The sequence below is a fragment of the Melozone crissalis genome, unplaced genomic scaffold, assembly GCF_028551555.1.
Source record: "Melozone crissalis strain CALT ecotype California unplaced genomic scaffold, PUWL_Pcris_2 ptg000027l_1, whole genome shotgun sequence".
NCBI classification, from domain to species: Eukaryota; Metazoa; Chordata; class Aves; order Passeriformes; family Passerellidae; genus Melozone; species Melozone crissalis.
This window is the reverse complement of record NW_026535805.1, coordinates 50,488,794-50,508,441: the sequence shown is the minus strand read 5'-3', so window position 1 is coordinate 50,508,441 and position 19,648 is coordinate 50,488,794. Positions and strand designations below refer to the sequence as shown.

The 19,648-nt window shown below is 37.9% G+C and overlaps 1 protein-coding gene across 1 annotated transcript in view; it reads right to left on the bottom strand.

Annotated features, from left to right (window-relative positions):
* Positions 1–19,648, bottom strand: part of REV3L (REV3 like, DNA directed polymerase zeta catalytic subunit) — a 112,558-nt gene that overhangs the window by 15,938 nt on the left and 76,972 nt on the right. The window contains exons 18-22 of the mRNA XM_054279122.1: positions 17,210–17,321; positions 8,206–8,321; positions 3,115–3,233; positions 2,314–2,432; positions 1,232–1,373 (exon numbers count right to left, since the gene is read on the bottom strand). Of these exons, the coding sequence (XP_054135097.1) occupies positions 1,232–1,373; positions 2,314–2,432; positions 3,115–3,233; positions 8,206–8,321; positions 17,210–17,321 (608 nt within the window). The remainder of the gene's footprint in view (positions 1–1,231; positions 1,374–2,313; positions 2,433–3,114; positions 3,234–8,205; positions 8,322–17,209; positions 17,322–19,648) is intronic.

Here is a 19,648-nt window from a genome sequence, read left to right as displayed (position 1 = left end):
GCACAGAAGGGAAGAGAAAAGAACAGTCAGGATAGAAAATGCAGCATGCTTCTGTTGCTCACTCCCACTCACAGACATCTGAGAAAATGACAGGCAGAACAGTCTTTGTGGGCTGCAATCATGACAGTTTAAGCATATCTATGCTGGCAGTATGCCAGTCCCACACTCCCTGTCCCTAACTGTGCATTTCTCTTCCCTTGCTCCAACAGTGGTATTTTCTGATAGTATGGTGAACCAGATCAGGGAGCTAAACTGGCAAATACCTGCTGAATATTGCCATGGTTCTGCTGATGGTGCCTGCCAGCCTGCTCCCCCTTCCCCCCAAATACAGGGTCATTACCAGAAAGACCAACAAGAACCTGCTTTGAGTCAAGAGATGACACAGGCAACTGCAGTCTAAGAAAAAAAGGTGGCTAAAGTTTTTTAATAGCATTGAATTGTTAAGGAAACTGGAGCTTCAGACACTCCCATATCTTGCTGGCTTATGATAACAGAGGAGTTGTAACACATGACAGAGCATCTGACTCTCATTTCAGGTGCTGCTCAGGTCTCACATGTTGCCATGAAAGCAGTTCAGTTAGCCCAGTCACTCACAATCTGGGCAAGGAAAGCTTTTGGTATTACTGGAGACTGCTGGGCTCCCAAACAAAGTACACCTCTTGCTCTGCTCCCTTTTCTCTCTGATGCTGGTATCAAAATAATAGAACCACAAACATCTTGCATGACATGTATTTAATAAAGCCAGAGCCCCTCTTGTCTTCGTGTAAAATCTCATCCAGAGGTCTGCTGCACCAGAAATGTCACTTAGAACATATTCAATGCTGCTTTGTCTGCTCTGAAAGAAACTAATCTCATCTTTCTAAAACATGGTTAATTATATTTCTTAATGTTTTAGAAGGCACTCATTTTCAGTCTCATGTAAGTGTGAACAATACCAGCTCAAAAGGAAAGCTTAGTGCTCCTGAAGGCAGTAGAAGATATTCACTGGTGTGATTATATTTGGGTAACTCTATTTTTAACCCCTATTTTTAACCTCTGAGACTAGGCAATTCAAAAGCAGCAATAATAGATTGCATGGTATTCTTTATGTTTCAATTTCATGTTAATTCATGATAAGAACCTTCTGTGACCCTAAGAAAATACACATATGGACTGAGAAGTTACCAGAGAACTAGAACATTTTGTATAAACTATTTTGGTTTTGTGAAGTATAAGGAGAATGAAGTCTTACCTGGGAGCCTCTTGTTAATACATGTAAGAACTGAATGCCAAAAACTCTTGCCATTTCACTTGTTCTGTCAATCAAATCCAGTTTGTCTAACAAGAGGAGATTCCCACGAACCCGGCTAACATAATGATCAACCATTTTCCATCTGTCAGAGTGAACACCTCGTTATAAACAATCAGAAGACTGCTGCTCTTTCTACTAAGACAAATGTATTTTTATGGTAACTTGTAACAAAACAGCAAATAAGATTTTCCTCTAGAACGTTTTCATACAATTCTTTCAAAACTGTGGCATATGTAAATATACACTTAGGTATTCTAAAGGCATACACACATTGTGTTACAGAAGCTACTGTTAAGCACCTTGCAATGACTCAATATATCCTGTTTTCCTCACTGCCCCAAAGAATTACCAAAACAGACACAACTACCCTCTCATCACTTTACATGTTTTTTAACTGGACCTTTGTGGAAACATCCTTCTGTATTAAGAATGCCAACCACAGCTGAACATAAATTCATAATTTCAGTATAAATCATGTTTCCACTTACCTACAGAAACCTTTACAGAAATTTTATGTATGTCACAAACAACGTGCAGAACAGTTTCATGAATTGCTCATATCACGTAATACCAAATTGCTTCAAAAAGAGTGAAGCTGAATGTGATACATGTCACATGAAGGTATTTTTAAGCAGTTATAGCTACTGTCTTAACATTTTGTGCACTGTTTTGTAATACTTTTAAGCCTAGCTTGCTTGACATGCACTTGAAGTAAAACAGAAGCCTGGCAGTTCATTAAAAGCCCTTCTGATGAATAGCATATAAAGACATTACAGAACTTCAAAACAGTGCATCTATTTAGGTATGTTGAAAATGTAACTGAAAATATTTTACTGTAATATTGAGGGTATAACTATACAACAGAATATCCAAGTAAATAAGCTCATGTTGCTGCATATACACTGCTCTAGTGCCTAAGCTAAATTGATTATTTCTTCCTATTGTGGCTTTATCTTACACCTATCCAATGTTAAGAATCTGGCCTTAAAAACAGCAAACAAAATGAATTAATAGATCATTACCTGTAGACATCTGCCTTATTGTCAAACCAATCAGACAGAACTCGGAACGTAAATAAAGGAAAACGATGATGAAGAACATGAAAGCCCACATTTTCAAAAGTGTAATTCGTCAGATTCACCTAGGAAAACACAGTGGACATGTCTGATGCATGATGGCTCTCATAATCGAAAAATCTCTTACTTCTCAAAAACTGCAAGAACTAGATTTATTAACTTTTTGTTAATATTTTGTTAAAAAAGTTAGTCTTTATTCTTAGAAATCCCTAACTATTTACAGTCAGGAAAAAGCACCTCTTATCAATTGAAAAGAATATGCAGAATTAAGTAGTTCATAAAGATCAGGTCTGAACTTGGCCAGAACAAGATTTGTAAAGACTGGGCTATTTGAGTATTAAATGGAAAGTTATAAATGGAACAAAAAAAAAAAAACCCAAAGCAAGAAACAAACAAACAAACAAACAAACCCCAAAAAACCCTGACAGTTTAAAAGATGCTCAAGTACTTATTGTACTAAAAGCACCGTACTAGACAAATTCCTAAAACAAGTAAGTTGTTCTCAAAACCTACAAATCAGTGAAAAGGAGTATCATTAAGAAACATTACTGAAAAATAAAGGCTTCAGTTCTTTACAGTTTAGAGATACACAAAACCTATTTCCACAAACTGGCAAACTGCTCAATTTGAAAAGGTGTCTAAAGAAAAAAATTTTAGAAGTTACAAAAGTTACATGAAACTTTCAACTAAGTCTGCAATAATTAGAAAACTCAGTAAATCAAAACATTAACCTTTTAAAAAACTTACCTCATGTCTCATCATTCTCCATATATTCAAGACAATTCGCCCAACAATATTTATTTCACTCATTGTATCCGCTCCATATTCATCCAGCTCAGTGGCAAATCTGTTCTCTTTATTTTCATCTAAAGACATTAAAGGAGACTATATTCAGACAAGTTATAAGACAGTCAAGACCAGATCAAACCATCCCTCTTCCAATTTGTGCTCTCCAGAAAAACAAGAATTCATAAAGATTACTGCTGTTTCCACAAAATTATTTATCTACCAGTCATCCACACAATCTCTAAATAAAACTCCCCCACAATTTTCTGCTCTTGCCCTTTGCAGAGAACTCTTACTTCGGTTTCACTGAAATAGTGTCCAAGGCAATATATTCTCCATAGTGAATATATTGGTTATGCAATGCTGAATGTTACTTGAGCTGCACATGCAGTAGTGCACAACATAAAAAATATAACTAAGAAAAAAGTGATTTCTGCTCTAAGGAGCTTATAACTCAAGGCTTTACTTGCAACGATCTTACACAGATTGAACCAGGTCATGGGAGAGAAAATTCAGTCTCTTTCATACAGTATAAGCAAACCCACAGCTGTGGAAGTAAGTAGAAATAACTTCTGCATAGCACAGGGAGAAGGAAATAGGAAGGAACCAATGCAGATGCAGCAGCAGCACTCTAAATCTTTCTGTGAGACAGCAGTGTCTAAAGTAGAGAAATATATCCTCTTTTGCCATCCTTGATTTTTGTCATGCTTTGGAATACTGCAGCACAAGAGAAGGCAGTCTTTTTGGTATGCCTTTCTTTAAACTATCTTTTCCCCAGCCATTTTAGGTCTCCAGTTTTGGTGTTTTGTCCAGAGTTTACAAAGATGTTTTTTAAAATGTACCACACAGACTAAAATCCATTATGAAAACACACTGATCCTCAGCCTTATTAGTTTAACAGGAGAGAAATCACTTCAAGGCAATTTACTCACAATTCTAAATCCATACCCATTTTTTAATTGCTGGTTACTTTGTATTCTGCCAGCACTCATTTATCAGGTACAGCACAGTCTGTAAAGTACCCTGATAATGAAGAGCAGAACATTTTGGACACAGAGTATAGAAGTGTGGATACACACTGCTTTGCAATAATGATCAGAACTGAACAATTAGATCCTCAGACAGTCATGAAGCACATTTACCCTCCATGACAGAAGTAAAAATTGCCTGAAATGCTGCAGAACAGTTATGAAACAACCTAACACAGACTAATTTTGTATGTTGATATTCAAATGTGTCCCATATAAATTAAAATATGGTTTAGAAAACCTATTCGTCATTTACTGACCTTATTAGTAAATCCCAGATCCTAGACAAAATTTAGCAGACCTTTTGTACACTTCATCAAAATGCATACTATCTTTTTAACCTCCTTATTGTTTCAGATTTTTAAGGAGAAAACCCAGCAATTTATCTTCCCGTGTTTGGACGGAAAAAACGCCCCACCAAGTTTTTTCTTCTGCTTTTCTTCATTTCTACATGCTGGATCTCCTGTGAAAGTGAGGAACTTGCATTTCTTCCCCTCCTTTTTTTTTTTTTTTTACTGGAAGTAGAAACTATTGGTTAGTTCTACTTTCTTCAGTGTCATCCCAGTTCTCTTTTGATTTGTTTAGGGGATTTCCTGCATTAATTTTGCTTCATGTCTTGCTGGTAAAAAACAGGCAGCAAAGTATACTGTGATCACAAGGAGACCTACTGTCTGATAAACTCTGCCTGTGATGAGCACCACCATATTACAAAAAACCTGCACTACTTTACAACTGGTGTGGGAAATGTGTCACCAGAACCATGTAAGCCTCTTTGGGAACTATGCTGATAAGAAGCAGAACAGGACATTCCTCCTATTTTTCGAGTGCATGAAATGAAATAAAAAGAAGTCTCCTCTCATCCTCTCTTACCCACTCTCTAACTTTGCGCTGTGATGCAAAGGAGGAACCAGGAGGGCACACAAAAAATGCCACCACGCACAGGCATAGTATGCACTTCTCTTGTGATGATGTGTCCTATGACTTATGAATAGTTCACTTGTAAAGGGCAGAGGCAGCATCAGACTCAGCCAATAAAGCAAAACGAGAGAAGCCCAGCTTTCTTTTTGTTAAGTTGAAATCACAGGAAAGGAAAAGTCCCTTCCATCTCTATTGCAACAAGAGGTAAGAGAAGCATACTTCTTGAAGGAGCACTTCCTGTTCTGAAAATACAGCATGTGAAGAAGGGAGGGAAATGTGAAGCACAGGGGTTGGAAAAGCAAGAGGAAGACAGATGGGGTCAAAATCATGGACAAGGAGGCCAAAAAGCAACAGAGAACACGACGACTTGCACGTATATGGTCATGCATGCAAGACATTTACGGCATGACATTTCTGGGAAGAGCTCATCAGTGTAAACATTTTCTCATCTTTCTGCTGCAATTCTGTCAAAACAAACCAAACACTTACCTTAAAATAACAGCAGTTCTTAGAAACATTTTTAAGTGTTATGTATTCCACTTCTGAGTATGCATCTAGCAGCTGGCACAGGAACACCTGCACTACAAATACCAGTGCTGTGCAGATCATGCCTGTGCTCTGCATGCTCACTTGAACTTCATGTACAAAAATGTTACGGGCTACAATCCTGATTTCCTTCTCTAGAACTGAACCCATGTTGTGTGGGGCTTCATGGTTGTAGAGAAGAAAACCTAACTGTGAAATACATGGGGACATTACCATTAGGAACCATACAGTTCCCTTTCTTCTTTGAGGACCCATTCATGTCTATCCCAAAATCAGTAACTTGAGGAAGAGTTTATGTCAGGAAGATGGGTACTATTAACAGCTTTGCTGATTGTTTGGTTCTGTATCAAATGCAGTGCAGACAGAGCTGTCCTGCAAGACACCAACTGTGACTCAGCCTTTGAGAACAACAGCAGAGACACATGTCCCAAACTGAAGAGATTGTTCAGCCATACTTCTACAGTGGAGCAGCAAATCTTTGTGATCTTTGGTGGCTTTAAGAAACCTTTGACTACAACACTTACTGTTCCTCTTACTACAGACATTGCACATCTTCAGATGTAATGGGTCAAGAACTTTTCTGAACATCCTTCAGTACCTTTGAAGACTGTACCCAGAGGCATTATATTGCAACTAGTGTATCATCTCAATTTGAGCCATCAGGGAAACTGAATAACAAGGTTCATGCAATCCGCTGTTATTCCTGAAGAAAGAAACTTAGGGGCACTGATGCCCTGTTCATATTTAAACTATCACATGATCCTGTTTTCATATATGAAGTATTTAAAAATTTACCAAAGTTCAATTGTCAACAACATTTAACTGAAGATGCAATTTTTTTCTTGTGTTTTCTTGTCTCTGGGAGGACTCTATAACCCAGTTCTTTTCCAAACATGTCACAAGTATTGAAAGCATCAAGAGTATACAAATATTCAATCCTCAAGGAAGGACTGTGTGAACATAGTGCTGCTAAAAAAACATATTCTCCTGGCCTGGCACACAGGACAACTACATAAAGGATGATTTCTGTGCTGGGTGTGCTCAAAGATTAAAGTAGTCCAGTATTATGTTCTGTCATGTACTCAAAGGCAGGTGCTTCAAGATGGGGGAAGCAGCTGCTGATACTCTCCCTAAAACTCTTCCAGCTTCCAATCATTTTCAGCTTCCTGGGCCAGACATTATTTTCACATATATCATAGCTCCAAATGGATTTTTCTTGCAAGAATTTATCTACTTTTAAAGCAATGTACACTATAAGCATTTGTACTATCTTGTGACCAGGAACTAAAGAGTTCAGCAATGCTGAGATTAAAAACTTCTACTCTGTAGCTGCCACTTGCTAGCTTCACTTGATTTCCAGTTCTTGCATTGGAAATAACCATGAAAACCCAATCTCTATTTCCCTTTACATCCCTCAATATTTCACAGGCTTTCACCTTTCCTACACTGTTTTGGCTCTTCTGGAATCCCAAATTACTAAATTATTAGCCACATTTGGGTAACCCTTCTCATCTTTACCAGTTCCTCTATATTCACTTTGATGGGAGGAAGGTTATGAGGGGGCTACAACCTCAGTATTTGAGGTACAAGCACACTACAGATTTTTACATTTTCTACATTTACATTCGTTGTTTTATATATTCCTTGCTCTGTAATTCCTAACATTTGCTTTTGCAACCATTACAAAGCAACAGGCTCAAGTTTTATTAGAACAATCACAGTAATGGACTTCTTATTTCATAGCAATTTAATTTCTGTACAGATGCTTTTTTCTGTACCGCTGGCAAAACCAGCTTTTTCAACTGTTTTGATCTTTAAAGTCTCCCTCATCCACATCACCCTGATGACTGCAAAGAGCCAGAACAAATTATTGAGACACTTCCTCATTTTATAAAGTTATCCTGACTCTTCTCAGGTACGACAGCACATTTATTTAGCTGTTTACTAACTCCATTCTTCAGAATGATGGCTTCTATTGATTGGCTAAGTATAGGCACTAGGCTTACCATTCTCATCCAAGTTTTCCTGCCAGTCTAAACAGACTTTCTTCTGAATGCTGGAGGAAAGCATCAGCACTTGGACCCAATAAAACTTGCCCAAAGTACAAAAATGGTCATTTTTGTAAAATCCTCATGAAAGTGAGGATTTTATTACAAAGCTGCCCAGGACAATTGCTGCTCAGGAGCAGTTTTATGTTCTTGTATTATATCCAGAGAAATCACAAATGATGATTATGGTAGGTACTCTGAATGGCTGGAGCCAAGGAAAGCAAAAGAAGGTTTGGTAGCAGAAGCACCTCCAAGAACTGAAACATAACCCACAACTATAGAATATAAGTCCAGGTTCATGAATACAGGACACACACAGAAATGGAATATGCCACAAATTTGAAAATTCAGAAAACACCAGGGGTATGTGTGATTATACTATTAACAACACAGGAGCAAGAACAAAAAAAAGTCTTTCTGAAGGAATACTCTGCATTTATTTTTTAAATTTGTTCATAGATTTCAACTTGCTTCAATTGGAACTGAACTGAAGCCCTAAACAAATAACTTACCTGGCACACGAGAAATCATCTGGCATAAATCAACATTCAGTGCCGCAGCCCTCTGTAAGAGATATCCCCAGGAATGCATCTGGACTTCATAGCCTAGCAAAATGTCTGGGTCATATCTAGAGAGGTAGGGGGAGAAGAAAAAATGAGCTTCATATAATTCACAAAAATATTTTCCATGAACAAAGTATAAACAGGATTTCATTCAAATTATGTTGAGTTTAAAAAAGGCGCAGTCATAATCGGTTTCTATGAAAGCAGCATCTGGACTAGGAGACAATATTCAAAGCAGGCAATCTTTTAGGGTTTTTAATAATATTCAATGGCAAAAATATTTAGAAAGGATATTTTCAATGGATTTTTTCTTTACAAATAAAGAACAAAACTGAGGTCTCATGAGGTTTTATTGATGGCATCAGGAAGTATCAAGCATAAGCTGAAACTTAGCAGCATGAGACAGATGTGCAGTGAATTATAGCCATGCCTATGGAACAGAATTTGCCAGTAGGTTGACTGGAATGTTTACTGATAGTATTGTGTCACACATAATGCAGTATAACTCTGAGTAATCAGAGGGAACTTCGGGTCCTAAATGATCACCCCTTATTGGGAGTTACAATTTGTAGTTGAGTGAGAGCTGTCTAAACTGAAACAGAGAAAAGCAACTGTATCTACCAGTTCTCCTTAAATACCTCTTTCTAGATAGCCTCCTTTCTAGACAACACACAAGAAAAACTTATCCTATGCTGTATCTCTTTCCAGCTGGAAAATCTAACTGGCTCAGGTATGATAATAAAGTCAGAATTGACTTCTGACACAATCACTTCCAGTCAGGCTCAAAGTAAACCTCACTTGACAGGACAAAAAATGTGGCTTTAAAGACAAAGCACAGGTAGGAGTTAGCTCAGAGGAGCCAGTATCACCTAACTTTTGAGCAGGCACTATTAAAACCCCAAGTCATGATCTGGTGATTTGGTCAACAGCCTAAGAATGATTTTGTTGGGCAGAAAGAGACCGGACAAAGTAACATAAGATATCTGTTGTTTTTACAGCAAGGAAACAAAGGAAGTTTCAGTGGGATGAATAGCCGCTTCTTGGTTAGAATTATTTTTATTTTCCAACCTTGATGCAGCAGGCACTATTCAATACAACTGAATGACATCAGGGCAGCTGTCAGGAGGTAGAGGATGGATGATGGGCTGAGGATCCTGTACAGTCTACGCCCAACTCTACAACAGGATACAGGCTTGTAGACCTTAGTTTATGGAGGGAGTGGGCAGGGGCCTTGGATTACTAACAGGAACTCCGCACTCCTTGCATCCATGAACACATTAAAAAAATACAAACATTTCTTGACTGTTGAATACAGAACACCCTTTCCCTGAATACTCAGTTAGTTGTATCACAGACATTACAAATGAAGCTTCAGACTTTATCAGGAAAGTGTCTTCCTTGCTTATGTGTCCTAGCCAAAGGCAATGACAACTCACTTTGAGTTGATACTAATTACTCTGAGAATAGCTCCAAAAAACAGTTTCTCCACACTTCTGCCATGGACACTGACCTTCTGTGAAAAATAGTTGAATGTTGTTACTCAGCATGGCTCTCTCTTTATTAAAATTTGGGCTTTTGGTCAGAAGTTGCAAAAATCCCCTTTATCACCTACTTCTACTTGTGAGGGAATGGTTTTGATACAATTTTTACCTAAAGCAGGGGATTCTAAAGCAAGTTTTTGATTTCTGGCATTCTACAGAAAGTAAAAGAACTTGCAGTTTGAATTTGGGGGATATCTTGCTATCTGCTGTTCATGTCAAAAGAAGAATTATTTGGTTTTGGAGGTGGAAATTTACTGCTTCCAGGAGTGGAAGCAGTAAATTTACTCAATATGGAAACCTATTCTACCAGTGGTACAACCCCAAAGTTACTTGGAGCAATTTATGGACAAATGACTCAAACTAGCCTGCAGTTTGTTCCAGCAGCGGAACCAGTGACAAAAAGAGTTAGGACTGCTGGCTGCTCTGCACAACATACAATGATTGTGAAATGATGCTCAAAATTATTAATAGCTCAATTTCAGCTTTGAAATAAAAAGGAATTATACCATGTTTTATACAGGCATAGAATAAACATTATAAAAATTAACATATTTTCAAATTAATTCTTGTAATAACTAAACTTTCCTGGTCCTAGCATATGGTAAATCAGTACTGATTAATTAAAATTAGGGAAGTAGTCATTTGTTATCATATTTGAAAACTGGCATCACATAATTCAAAATGGAGAATACTTGTAGATTTTACACAAGACAAGGCATTATGCAGATGGGGTCTATGATAGATGCAAATGTGAATCAGAAACTCGTGAAGAACTGCTTAAGAAAACATAAAACAATATTCATTATGCCAGAAATTTGCTTTTTCTTATAAGCCTATTCTGAACAGAAATAAGAACTGTTTGGAAGCAGCAAGTTGGTGAAGCTTGTCCTTCATCAACTGATGAAGGATAGTTGCCTTGGGTTGTAACTTGCCCAAGCAGGGCATCACCTTTCTTACTTCCTACTTAAACAAAATTAGTGGGCTATTATATTACTACTGCAACTGAATATATTTTATCAGTTCTGGAGGTAATTTTCCCATTACCTTTTAACCTAGTGAACAAAATGTCCTCTGTAATCCATCTGCATATAATCTCAAGAACTGTTTCTCTAGTATCCTTCAGATGTGAAGGTGTTTTTATAGGACAAGATATAAAAGCTCTTTAGTTTATGATATTTTCAGATACATGCTTTTTCTTCTAGAAATAAATTGTGTCTAACTTAAGTATCACATATTTTAACACAATTCTATGTAAATCCACATCCAGACTGGAAAGCTTATTAATAGAAATATTTTTTTAAAACTCAGTCTTGCTCATCCAGGCCATTGGGGATCGCCTGTAATTGCACATTACTGACTTACAGGCTATCACTCTACAGCACATTACTTTGCTTTTCCATCCCAACTAGATACCACCCATGTATTAAGGGAAGTGTCTAATTTCAGCTAATTTTGGCATCTCAAGTTTTCTAAACTGGTCTCTATTGTCATTGAACAAAAAGGCCTCTTCAGGTGAACCATTCTTTGTATTTTAGTCATTTCTTGCAGACCAAGATCCTATTCTGTTGAACTCTTCTGGTGATGAGGAAAGCTCATTAGACACTGATTGTGAAGTACAGATGTTTAAGTTTCAGTCAGATGACTTATACAAAGCTATCTAAATGGAAAATCACGGTAGAGTAGCCAGCAAATGGTGAGATCAAATCTTACTGTGAATTTCCTGTAATCACAGTCCTTTAATGTCAGTTGCTACATATTTAAAACTTGGATCCAAGTGGTATCTTTCTAAAAGCACGAAAACCAATAAACATACTACTGGCGACTCAGTAGTTGCTCAGATACTGCAGTAAGTTACACATATATGTATTTCGTATGTACATCTGTATGCATTCCCAAGTGTAGCTCAATTATCTATGAAGGAAAAAACAAAGTAACATTAAACTGAAGGACTCCTTTCTACTAAGTAACACTTACAGCCCCAAACTCCTGCACTACATACGCCCAAGATCTCCCTTATGCAACAGGTTTAAGAGACCTATCAAATTTCTTGCACCTAGTAAGAGACAATATTATTTCCTGCCTCTATGTCGCTTGCTCATGAACTACATCCCAATTTATGCAGCAGAAATGCCCTCTCCTGCAGCCCAATCTCATGTACCAGTGGTACCAATGTACCAGTGGCACTTGCTGAGACTTCTTGTGGTATTCTATTTGCTAATAGAGAAGAAGAGATGTCTGGAGCTAAAAGAGTACATTATTCTACATGGGAAGATGAACAGGCAAACCCAAAATTTAGCTGATGTGAGAGCTTAGCTGAAGCGCGACTCTCTCACTCACTTTCTCCTTTTCACGCGGAGCCACAAAGACAACAGGCTGTGAGTTAAGAGGACAAATTTTATCTTTCATCCTCCTGTCTCACAATTTTTACAGTATACTATGAAACTGGTCTTCAACATCAATTCAAGCTATTTTATTAGAAGAAATTGTAATGAGACCAGCTGTTACACCTGCAAGAAACTAGTAAACTGTAATATTGATATTTGAAAGCTGCTGGCTAGGAGTAACACGACAGGAGTAAGAGGTGTGCTTGCCAACATATGCTCTTTTGTTAAAGGATGGGCCCTGATACTGCTTTGCATGCTGTTGCCAGACTTTCTGCAAAGATGAAAAGCAGCATTTATGCTGGCAGGATTTAAACACAACAGCATTAACATTCAACTCATACATGCTGCAGAGAAAAGAAAGGTGATTATTTTCCTTTCCAGCTAAGTTGTATCTGCTGCTATGACATCTCTTCCTCTTTCTCATTTGATGATTTCGTGAATGAACACTAAAGCTCCCAGTTATACCTTCCCTTCTCTTATGTGTCTGCTTTTCCCCACTGCTATTTTTCTTCCAGCTATGATTAAGAGAAAAAGGGAGGGGGTGGGGAACCATGCCAGACCTATGATACAGACAAAAGCAGTAACTGTGCATAGCAACAGAATGCTTGGTGACTCAAACACATAACTGAAATCTCTGAAAACATTTTTCCAGTTTGCCTTAGACAACAAAAAAATCCATAAAGTTGATACAGGGCATTAGATACATATTTCTACAGGAAAATGTCACTGATGAAGATGATACTGGCCTGGAAAAAGAAGGTTAGATTAGCACATATCTATTTTAAGAAGCAGACGCTAGAGCATTTACAGAAGGAGAAATATAATGCACTGTATCCAAACAAAAAAAATTCATTAGCATTATACACCTTACAAGAAAAACACTATAAAAATATGTAAGTATTAAGCATTAGCAGTTTAATACAAAAATGTTATCCCCAAAATGTTCATGTAAAATCTTCTATTATACTCCGTTCATGTAATTCTATCAAAAACTACTTCAGTTGAGACAAGGAGCTGTGGGTGTCTCTAAGTTTCAAGTAGCAATGAATCTACTACTCTTTGTTTCAAGCCTGCCCTGTTTTCACATCCTCTGTTTGTCTGAGAGATGGGGATTGTGCATTCCCACATGAATTCCCCAAATTTTGCTCCTCTCACACATGCAGGACCAGCCCTTTTCTGCTATCTGCTAGCATCTGCCCTTAAGGAGAAGCAGAACAATTTTCCCTAAAAGTGAAGGAGAGGCTCAGACATTTAATTTCTCTTTCATGGGAATCCACTGCTCCATCAAGCTTGCACATCTCTAGTTTTCCTATCTAGTTTTAAATCCCATTGCAAACATTCTTGTAGCATTCCATTCCACCTTCTCCTCCTCCTCAGTCAGCTTTCCTGTGTTAGGGAAGTATGTAAATGTGTTTACTTTTTTTCCTGCCTTTAGGTTCAGAGAGATGGCTCTTTTACTTCCTCAAGCAGAGAGATTCTTCCATTTGTTCTCCCATCTCATTGCAGCTGACACCTTACGATCAACAGAGGATCTGTTCAAGAAAGTACCTCAGGCACTACAACAGAATGCTTTAGGACAGCAATACATGTCCAGGCTCCATTTCAAGAAAAAAAAAAATCCCCTCTGAACATTGCAGAGAGCCTACAACTTGGATGTCTCTGCTTCTAGGTCATCCCCAGCAACTGCTGGGAATGTCCTAGAAGCAGAGATGTTGTCTCTCAGCTGCTTTATGCCAGTTTTGAGCTGAAGGATGTTGTCTCTCAGCTGCTTTATGCCAGTTTTGAGCTGAAGCCCATTTTTCTGGTTTACAGCCAGAGGACAGTTTAACAAAGAATGGAAATTTGGACCTATGCAGGTGCAGCTCCCTCTCAAAGCCTAAGACAGTTGTCAGGGTACCAAAAACCAATCTAATGATACTTTTCTTTTTTACAAATCTGTGCTGTTTGTTCTTCCCTACCTCCTCCAAACTCATATTTGTGGCTCTTCCTTTCTGTCTGTTTCCTGACTCTCAACCCTCAATCTCAGTATTCCAATACCCTTCAAAATTAAAGTTGTCTCTGCATAGACTTTGGTATTTACACTTGTAAGTACTTCTATTTCACAGGTTAGTCAGTCTCAGTAATAATCTCCTAGAAGCAGAGGTACTTATTCTTCTCAGTATGTGGACAAGTCTGTGAATTTTCAGTATAGATGAAAACACAGATCACAATTCCAGAGAAACAACCAGGTTGTCTTCTGGTCTACTGGAACACAAGATTACTTATTTCTGTTTGCTAAGGGCTCTGAGTTAATCAGAGACAACATCTACTAATCCACAGAAGAACATTTAACCTGGTATTCATCTCATGGATGCCAAGGTATTAACCATACTGTGGTCATTCAGATCTAGCACAGCCTAAACAACTTCACAGTGAAGGCATTAACTGAATCCAACTTCAGTTCATTTATTCCAGAGAATCTTCTGGAGCAATACTCATCTTCAGTGAACAAAGAGTAACTTTAGCTTTGCTACAAAAAGTTTGGGAAACACTCTTCAGAGACAAAAACCTAGTCAGACACTGATGAGCTATGGGTATTGCAGAAGTTATAAATTTTCCAGGAACACCCTTTCCTTCATCTGTGTACTGGAAACAATGACCCAGAATTCTCTACATGGCTCTTCCAGAGTTTACGTGTATTGACAAGAAGTTACAGAATCAACCATTATTTATTTTCAATAGCCAGGATGGAAAGAAAACAAAAGGCCTAAACAAGGAAGTAGAAGGCTGGAACTTGAAACAAATAAGTATGTTCCACAATTTCACATATATGGAATAAGAGGAAGAATTAGGCCAACTACTAAGAGAATGACTAGAAATAGGAACAAGAATTCTTAAAGTGGACTGTGTAAGATAATTCCTCCTGCAGCCAAGATCCTTTCTGTTCCATGCTCCAACAAGTTGATAAAGTCTGTTCCTGATATTGACAACCAAGAGTGATTAGGCAGTCTGTCATTCATCATGCCAGGAATCTGGAATTTCAGTCTTCCACCCTTCCCTCCAGCTGCCCAAGAGGCCAAGAACGTGAACGAAAAGCAGGCTGCAGTCATGCTGGGCATGCTGTTCAGTCACAAGAGCCTATTATTGTCCAGCCTAAAGCATGTATCAGAATATAAGATACTGATACAATTCTTTGCTTAAAATTAAGGTGATTTTGAGTGTTGACCCATGAAGTTCAAGTGATAATATTTCTTAAGTATAGCCTGATAGTTCTCTTTCTCTAATCTATCAGACCTACTATTAAGTGCATCTACCAGAACAGCCAAAGCACCTAGCTTGTGCTGGAAAAAAATAACACTAAAAAGGTAAACAGAAGATTGTTTAAAAATAATTACTATTTTTCATTAAAGCTGCTTGCTTGCTCATTTCTCATTGAGGAAGTTTTTGCACTACTTCTTAATTACATGGTTTTACCATACTTCCTCCTTCAGTTAAAGCTACTCTGGGCCTAGACACTTGTTTTGTGCTTAAGAAATACAAAACACTAACTCCAACAAAATTTCTCCTTTTTTTGCCCAGGCTACAGAAAATAAACAGGGAAAAAGAGCAGCAAACTGTAGATGTGGTCCAAGTTGCAAAAAACTTCTTTTTTGAAAGTCCATCAGAAGTTTGATAGCTGAGTTCTAGAGTTGTGAGGGAAGTAAACTAAGATGATGACAATAGTCTGTCTCTCCATTAATAGAGCAAACCTTTTATCTTCCAGGAATACAAGTCAACTAACTCAATCTTCATGGATGCTCCATCAAAAAGATACACTTGCACACGCTAGAGAAGATCTCATTAGCAGAGATTTCTCAGACAACAACCTGATACCTGATTCCATCTTGAAGTACACCAAAATTGCCTTTTTGGTTTTTTTTTGTTCTGTAATGCCTTCAGCACATACAGATATAGAAGACTTCTGATCTTCAGTGATAAACATATATCTTAACTGCTGGGTTGTCTCTCTACCATATTCTTTCTGTCCTGTCACGTTTTAGAGCTCCACACAACTGGTGCAGAATTCTTCGTGTACTGGCACTTGCTCATTCTAAGTAATTTTCCTAAGTTTGATGGAGCACTAGATTTCCAAGAAAGAGAAAAATAATATTATATTCCTTACCTGAATTTTGTCTTCTCTGAACAGGGATCTGCTGCTCTGTCAGGACCCACCCTGTGCTGGTTGCATTCAGCAACTCTTTTTGTATTCTGGCTTCATGGGGTTGGTCAAAGCCTTTCTCATCAGAGGTTTTCTGGTTGGAGAGAGAAAGAATTGCAAATGTACTCTGCCTAGTTTGTTTTTTTTTTCTTGTGCCTCTATTCCAGCAGGGTGACTCAGAGTTTAAATCTGTTTGTTTTCCTTGAAATTTTACAGCTTTGCACCTGTCAGTAGGGTCTGGGGAGACGTCTGTGGTTCCACCTACGCACCAGGCGAGAGGGCTCCCGAACAGGCTTCTCAGCCTCGGTGGAGAGGAGTTTTCCAAGTTTGATGGAGCAGGGGATTTCCATTCAGAGAAGACAAAACTAATGAAGGAAACTGATTTTTCAATGAACCCTTATTTTAAACTGCAGCAGTTTAAAATAAAAACCATGCAGGTTTTTTTCTGTCTTGCCTCAGAGTTCTTAGAAAGCTCTTCCTGTCTGAGGGGTTTTCTGTAGCTCTCAGCACTCTTAATATCTACTGTTCTGAGAGTTTCAGAGAGAGATGTGAAATGAATTCTGGGGTTAACAGGAAAGTTGTATGTTGAGAAAGATTACTTATATGGCTGATAAGTTTCAAGACTGTAACTCAGCTGCTTAAGAGGATCTGAATGTTCTTGCTGTCAGAGAAAAGGAAAAGCAAAAAGTATTTTTATTTGAAAGACCACCATGCTTGTCCACTCTAGAAATAAGCCTTTGAGGGAAACAACAACAAAAAAAATCAGTATTTGAAAGACTGGCAAGGGTTGAAGGAACTAAATCTGCTGTTCCAAGCCTGAAAAATAAAAGCAGAACGTACAGATATGCTACCTTTTTACAATATTCACTACTTCCTGGAAAAGAGTTCTTTCATCAGTAGCGTAACTGACTTCTAGTCCTGTAACTCCAGATCTTGTAAGCAAGGGGGCTTGGTCTCTGCTCCCTAGAAAATAAAAGTAAAAAAACCTGTTACAATTTAGAAGAAATTTCATTACTTCAGTCAACAATACTGCTTTAGAATAAAACATACGACCAAAAAGAAGAATGGAACACAACTTATTTTTATCTTTAATAATTATCACAATTAATTCCATGAACTTATTTTGTTCCTCTTGGGTGGAATAATTTTTTTCTTTTCACTTTGTAGAATTCTGCCATAGTGGTAATCTTGCACAGATTCTCAGATAGAAACAAACCTGAGTCACAAGAATTTTCACTATTTTACATGCACAGGAGTCTAGCTCCTAGAAAATTACTCTTAATAAGAAATATTAAATGACTATATGACAGCTCACACACTGTTTTTATGCAAAATATAATTTTAATTGCTATCTCAGAGTAGTGCTTTGCAAAATGCCTTACAGAATGAAAATGCTTTATAACAGTATAGCTCTTTTTTTCCAGCACACTAAGTTACTGACAGAAATGGAAAAACATGACCAAATGCTCACTTAGTGCACATTAAGAATGTCTGCATTGATAATGTCTGAGTAATATCTGAATTTGTATGCATGTAGGAACTCAGCATTTGCCTTCCATATTAAAAAACCTTCTTTAAATGAATAATGCACAACACATACTCTGTTTTCTTTACACAACAGGTAGTATGAGCTCTGTTACAGTGACAATGCAGATTTTAGGAACTGTAATTTTTAAATGGCATTCTACTTTGACACATTCTTAAGACTTAAGAAAGGTGTGCTTTCAGAAATAAATGTTAAAACAAGTACTGCAACTTACAAAGCAATAATAACACAAAAGGGAAACAAAAAGATGTCTCTCAATGTCAAGTCACTCCACAGGGAACTCAAAAAGTTCTAACCAATAAAGTATTGACAGCGCACATCAATTAAAGCAACGAATGTCACAATAACATTTAAACACATCATTTTATTTCACTAAGAAAACCAGATCAGAACCTTCATTTTTTCAAAGTATCACTGGACATTTACAGTTCTTGATAAACTATCAGTGGCACACACACCTAGGGAGCCATAGTGGCTATACTGTGGAAAAATCTCAGTAAGGTAATAGAAATATATTTTTTAAGATAGTAACAAGCATATAAAACCAGAATAAAATTCACTGAGAATAATAAGAACTTAGCTTAACATGATATAGTATCTACAAAATACACTGGTAAAAGAAGAAGCTGTTGCCTTATTGCTAATTTTTTTGTAGGTTTTGTCCACGCTTAAAATTTTAGACAGTATTTTGTGGTTTGATACATATTCACATTGCCAAAGAAACCCTGAAAGAAAAAGGACTACTTTGGGGATGTTTTTTGGTTTGAGATTTTTTTGTTGGGTTTTTTTTTTTACTAGCCTAAACCAGTGGTACTCAACCTTTAACAGCTGGAGAGCCACTTCTTAATAAAATGGAGTTGTAGAGCACCATAAAAATCAAATATCAATGGATTTTTTTTCCATCATGACACTTCAATGCGTGATGATGCTGCCTTAATGCCACCACACATTGATACATCACGACATGACACATCAGCATCCTCTCTCCCAGCAGCATTCTGTCTTCAATCCCTTCTGGCTGCTAGGAGGGAGTGGGGTGGAGGGGTGCAAGGGGCAAAAGGGCAAGTTTTTCCCCATTCTGCCCCACAGCTGCTGGGTGGGAGGTGATCTCTACTCTTACCTGTGGGGGGATCCCAGCAGCTCCTTTTCTTTCCCCCTATGGGAGGGGGAACTTCAGCGACTCCCACACTGCTGGTCCATTTGCTCAGTGCTCCCCGCGCTGCCTGATAGAGTGGAGCGCCGATCAGATGCCTACATTGCGAGAGCCGCCTGTAGGGCCATGAAGAGCCACATCCGGCTCTAGAGCCACAGGTTGAGTATCACTGGTCTAAACAAAGCCAAAAAGGTACAATAGAATAAGGGCCCCTGTTTAGATCCTAAAAGGATCAGATAAAACCACAAAAATAACCCTTAAGTAAAATATAAAACATACTGTCTCGCTTTTAACATTTTCTACTTGCAGCTATCCAGCAACTCGAGTAGGAAACTAAAGGCAGGTTTTCCTCTTTACACTTTTAGAACACTGCAGGAGCTTGTCCACAAGCACGCAAACATGGATATTTTGCACACGCAAATGCTATTTGTGGTTTACAGCTCATGCAATAGTTCTTTGGAAGATATAAGCAGGAAAACTCCATATTTAATACGGCCATTCAACAAGACAAAATTAAATGAAATACGTAGTAATATAGATACTCTATTACATTTCGCTTGCTACTGTTTGATTACTATGAAATAGCACTTC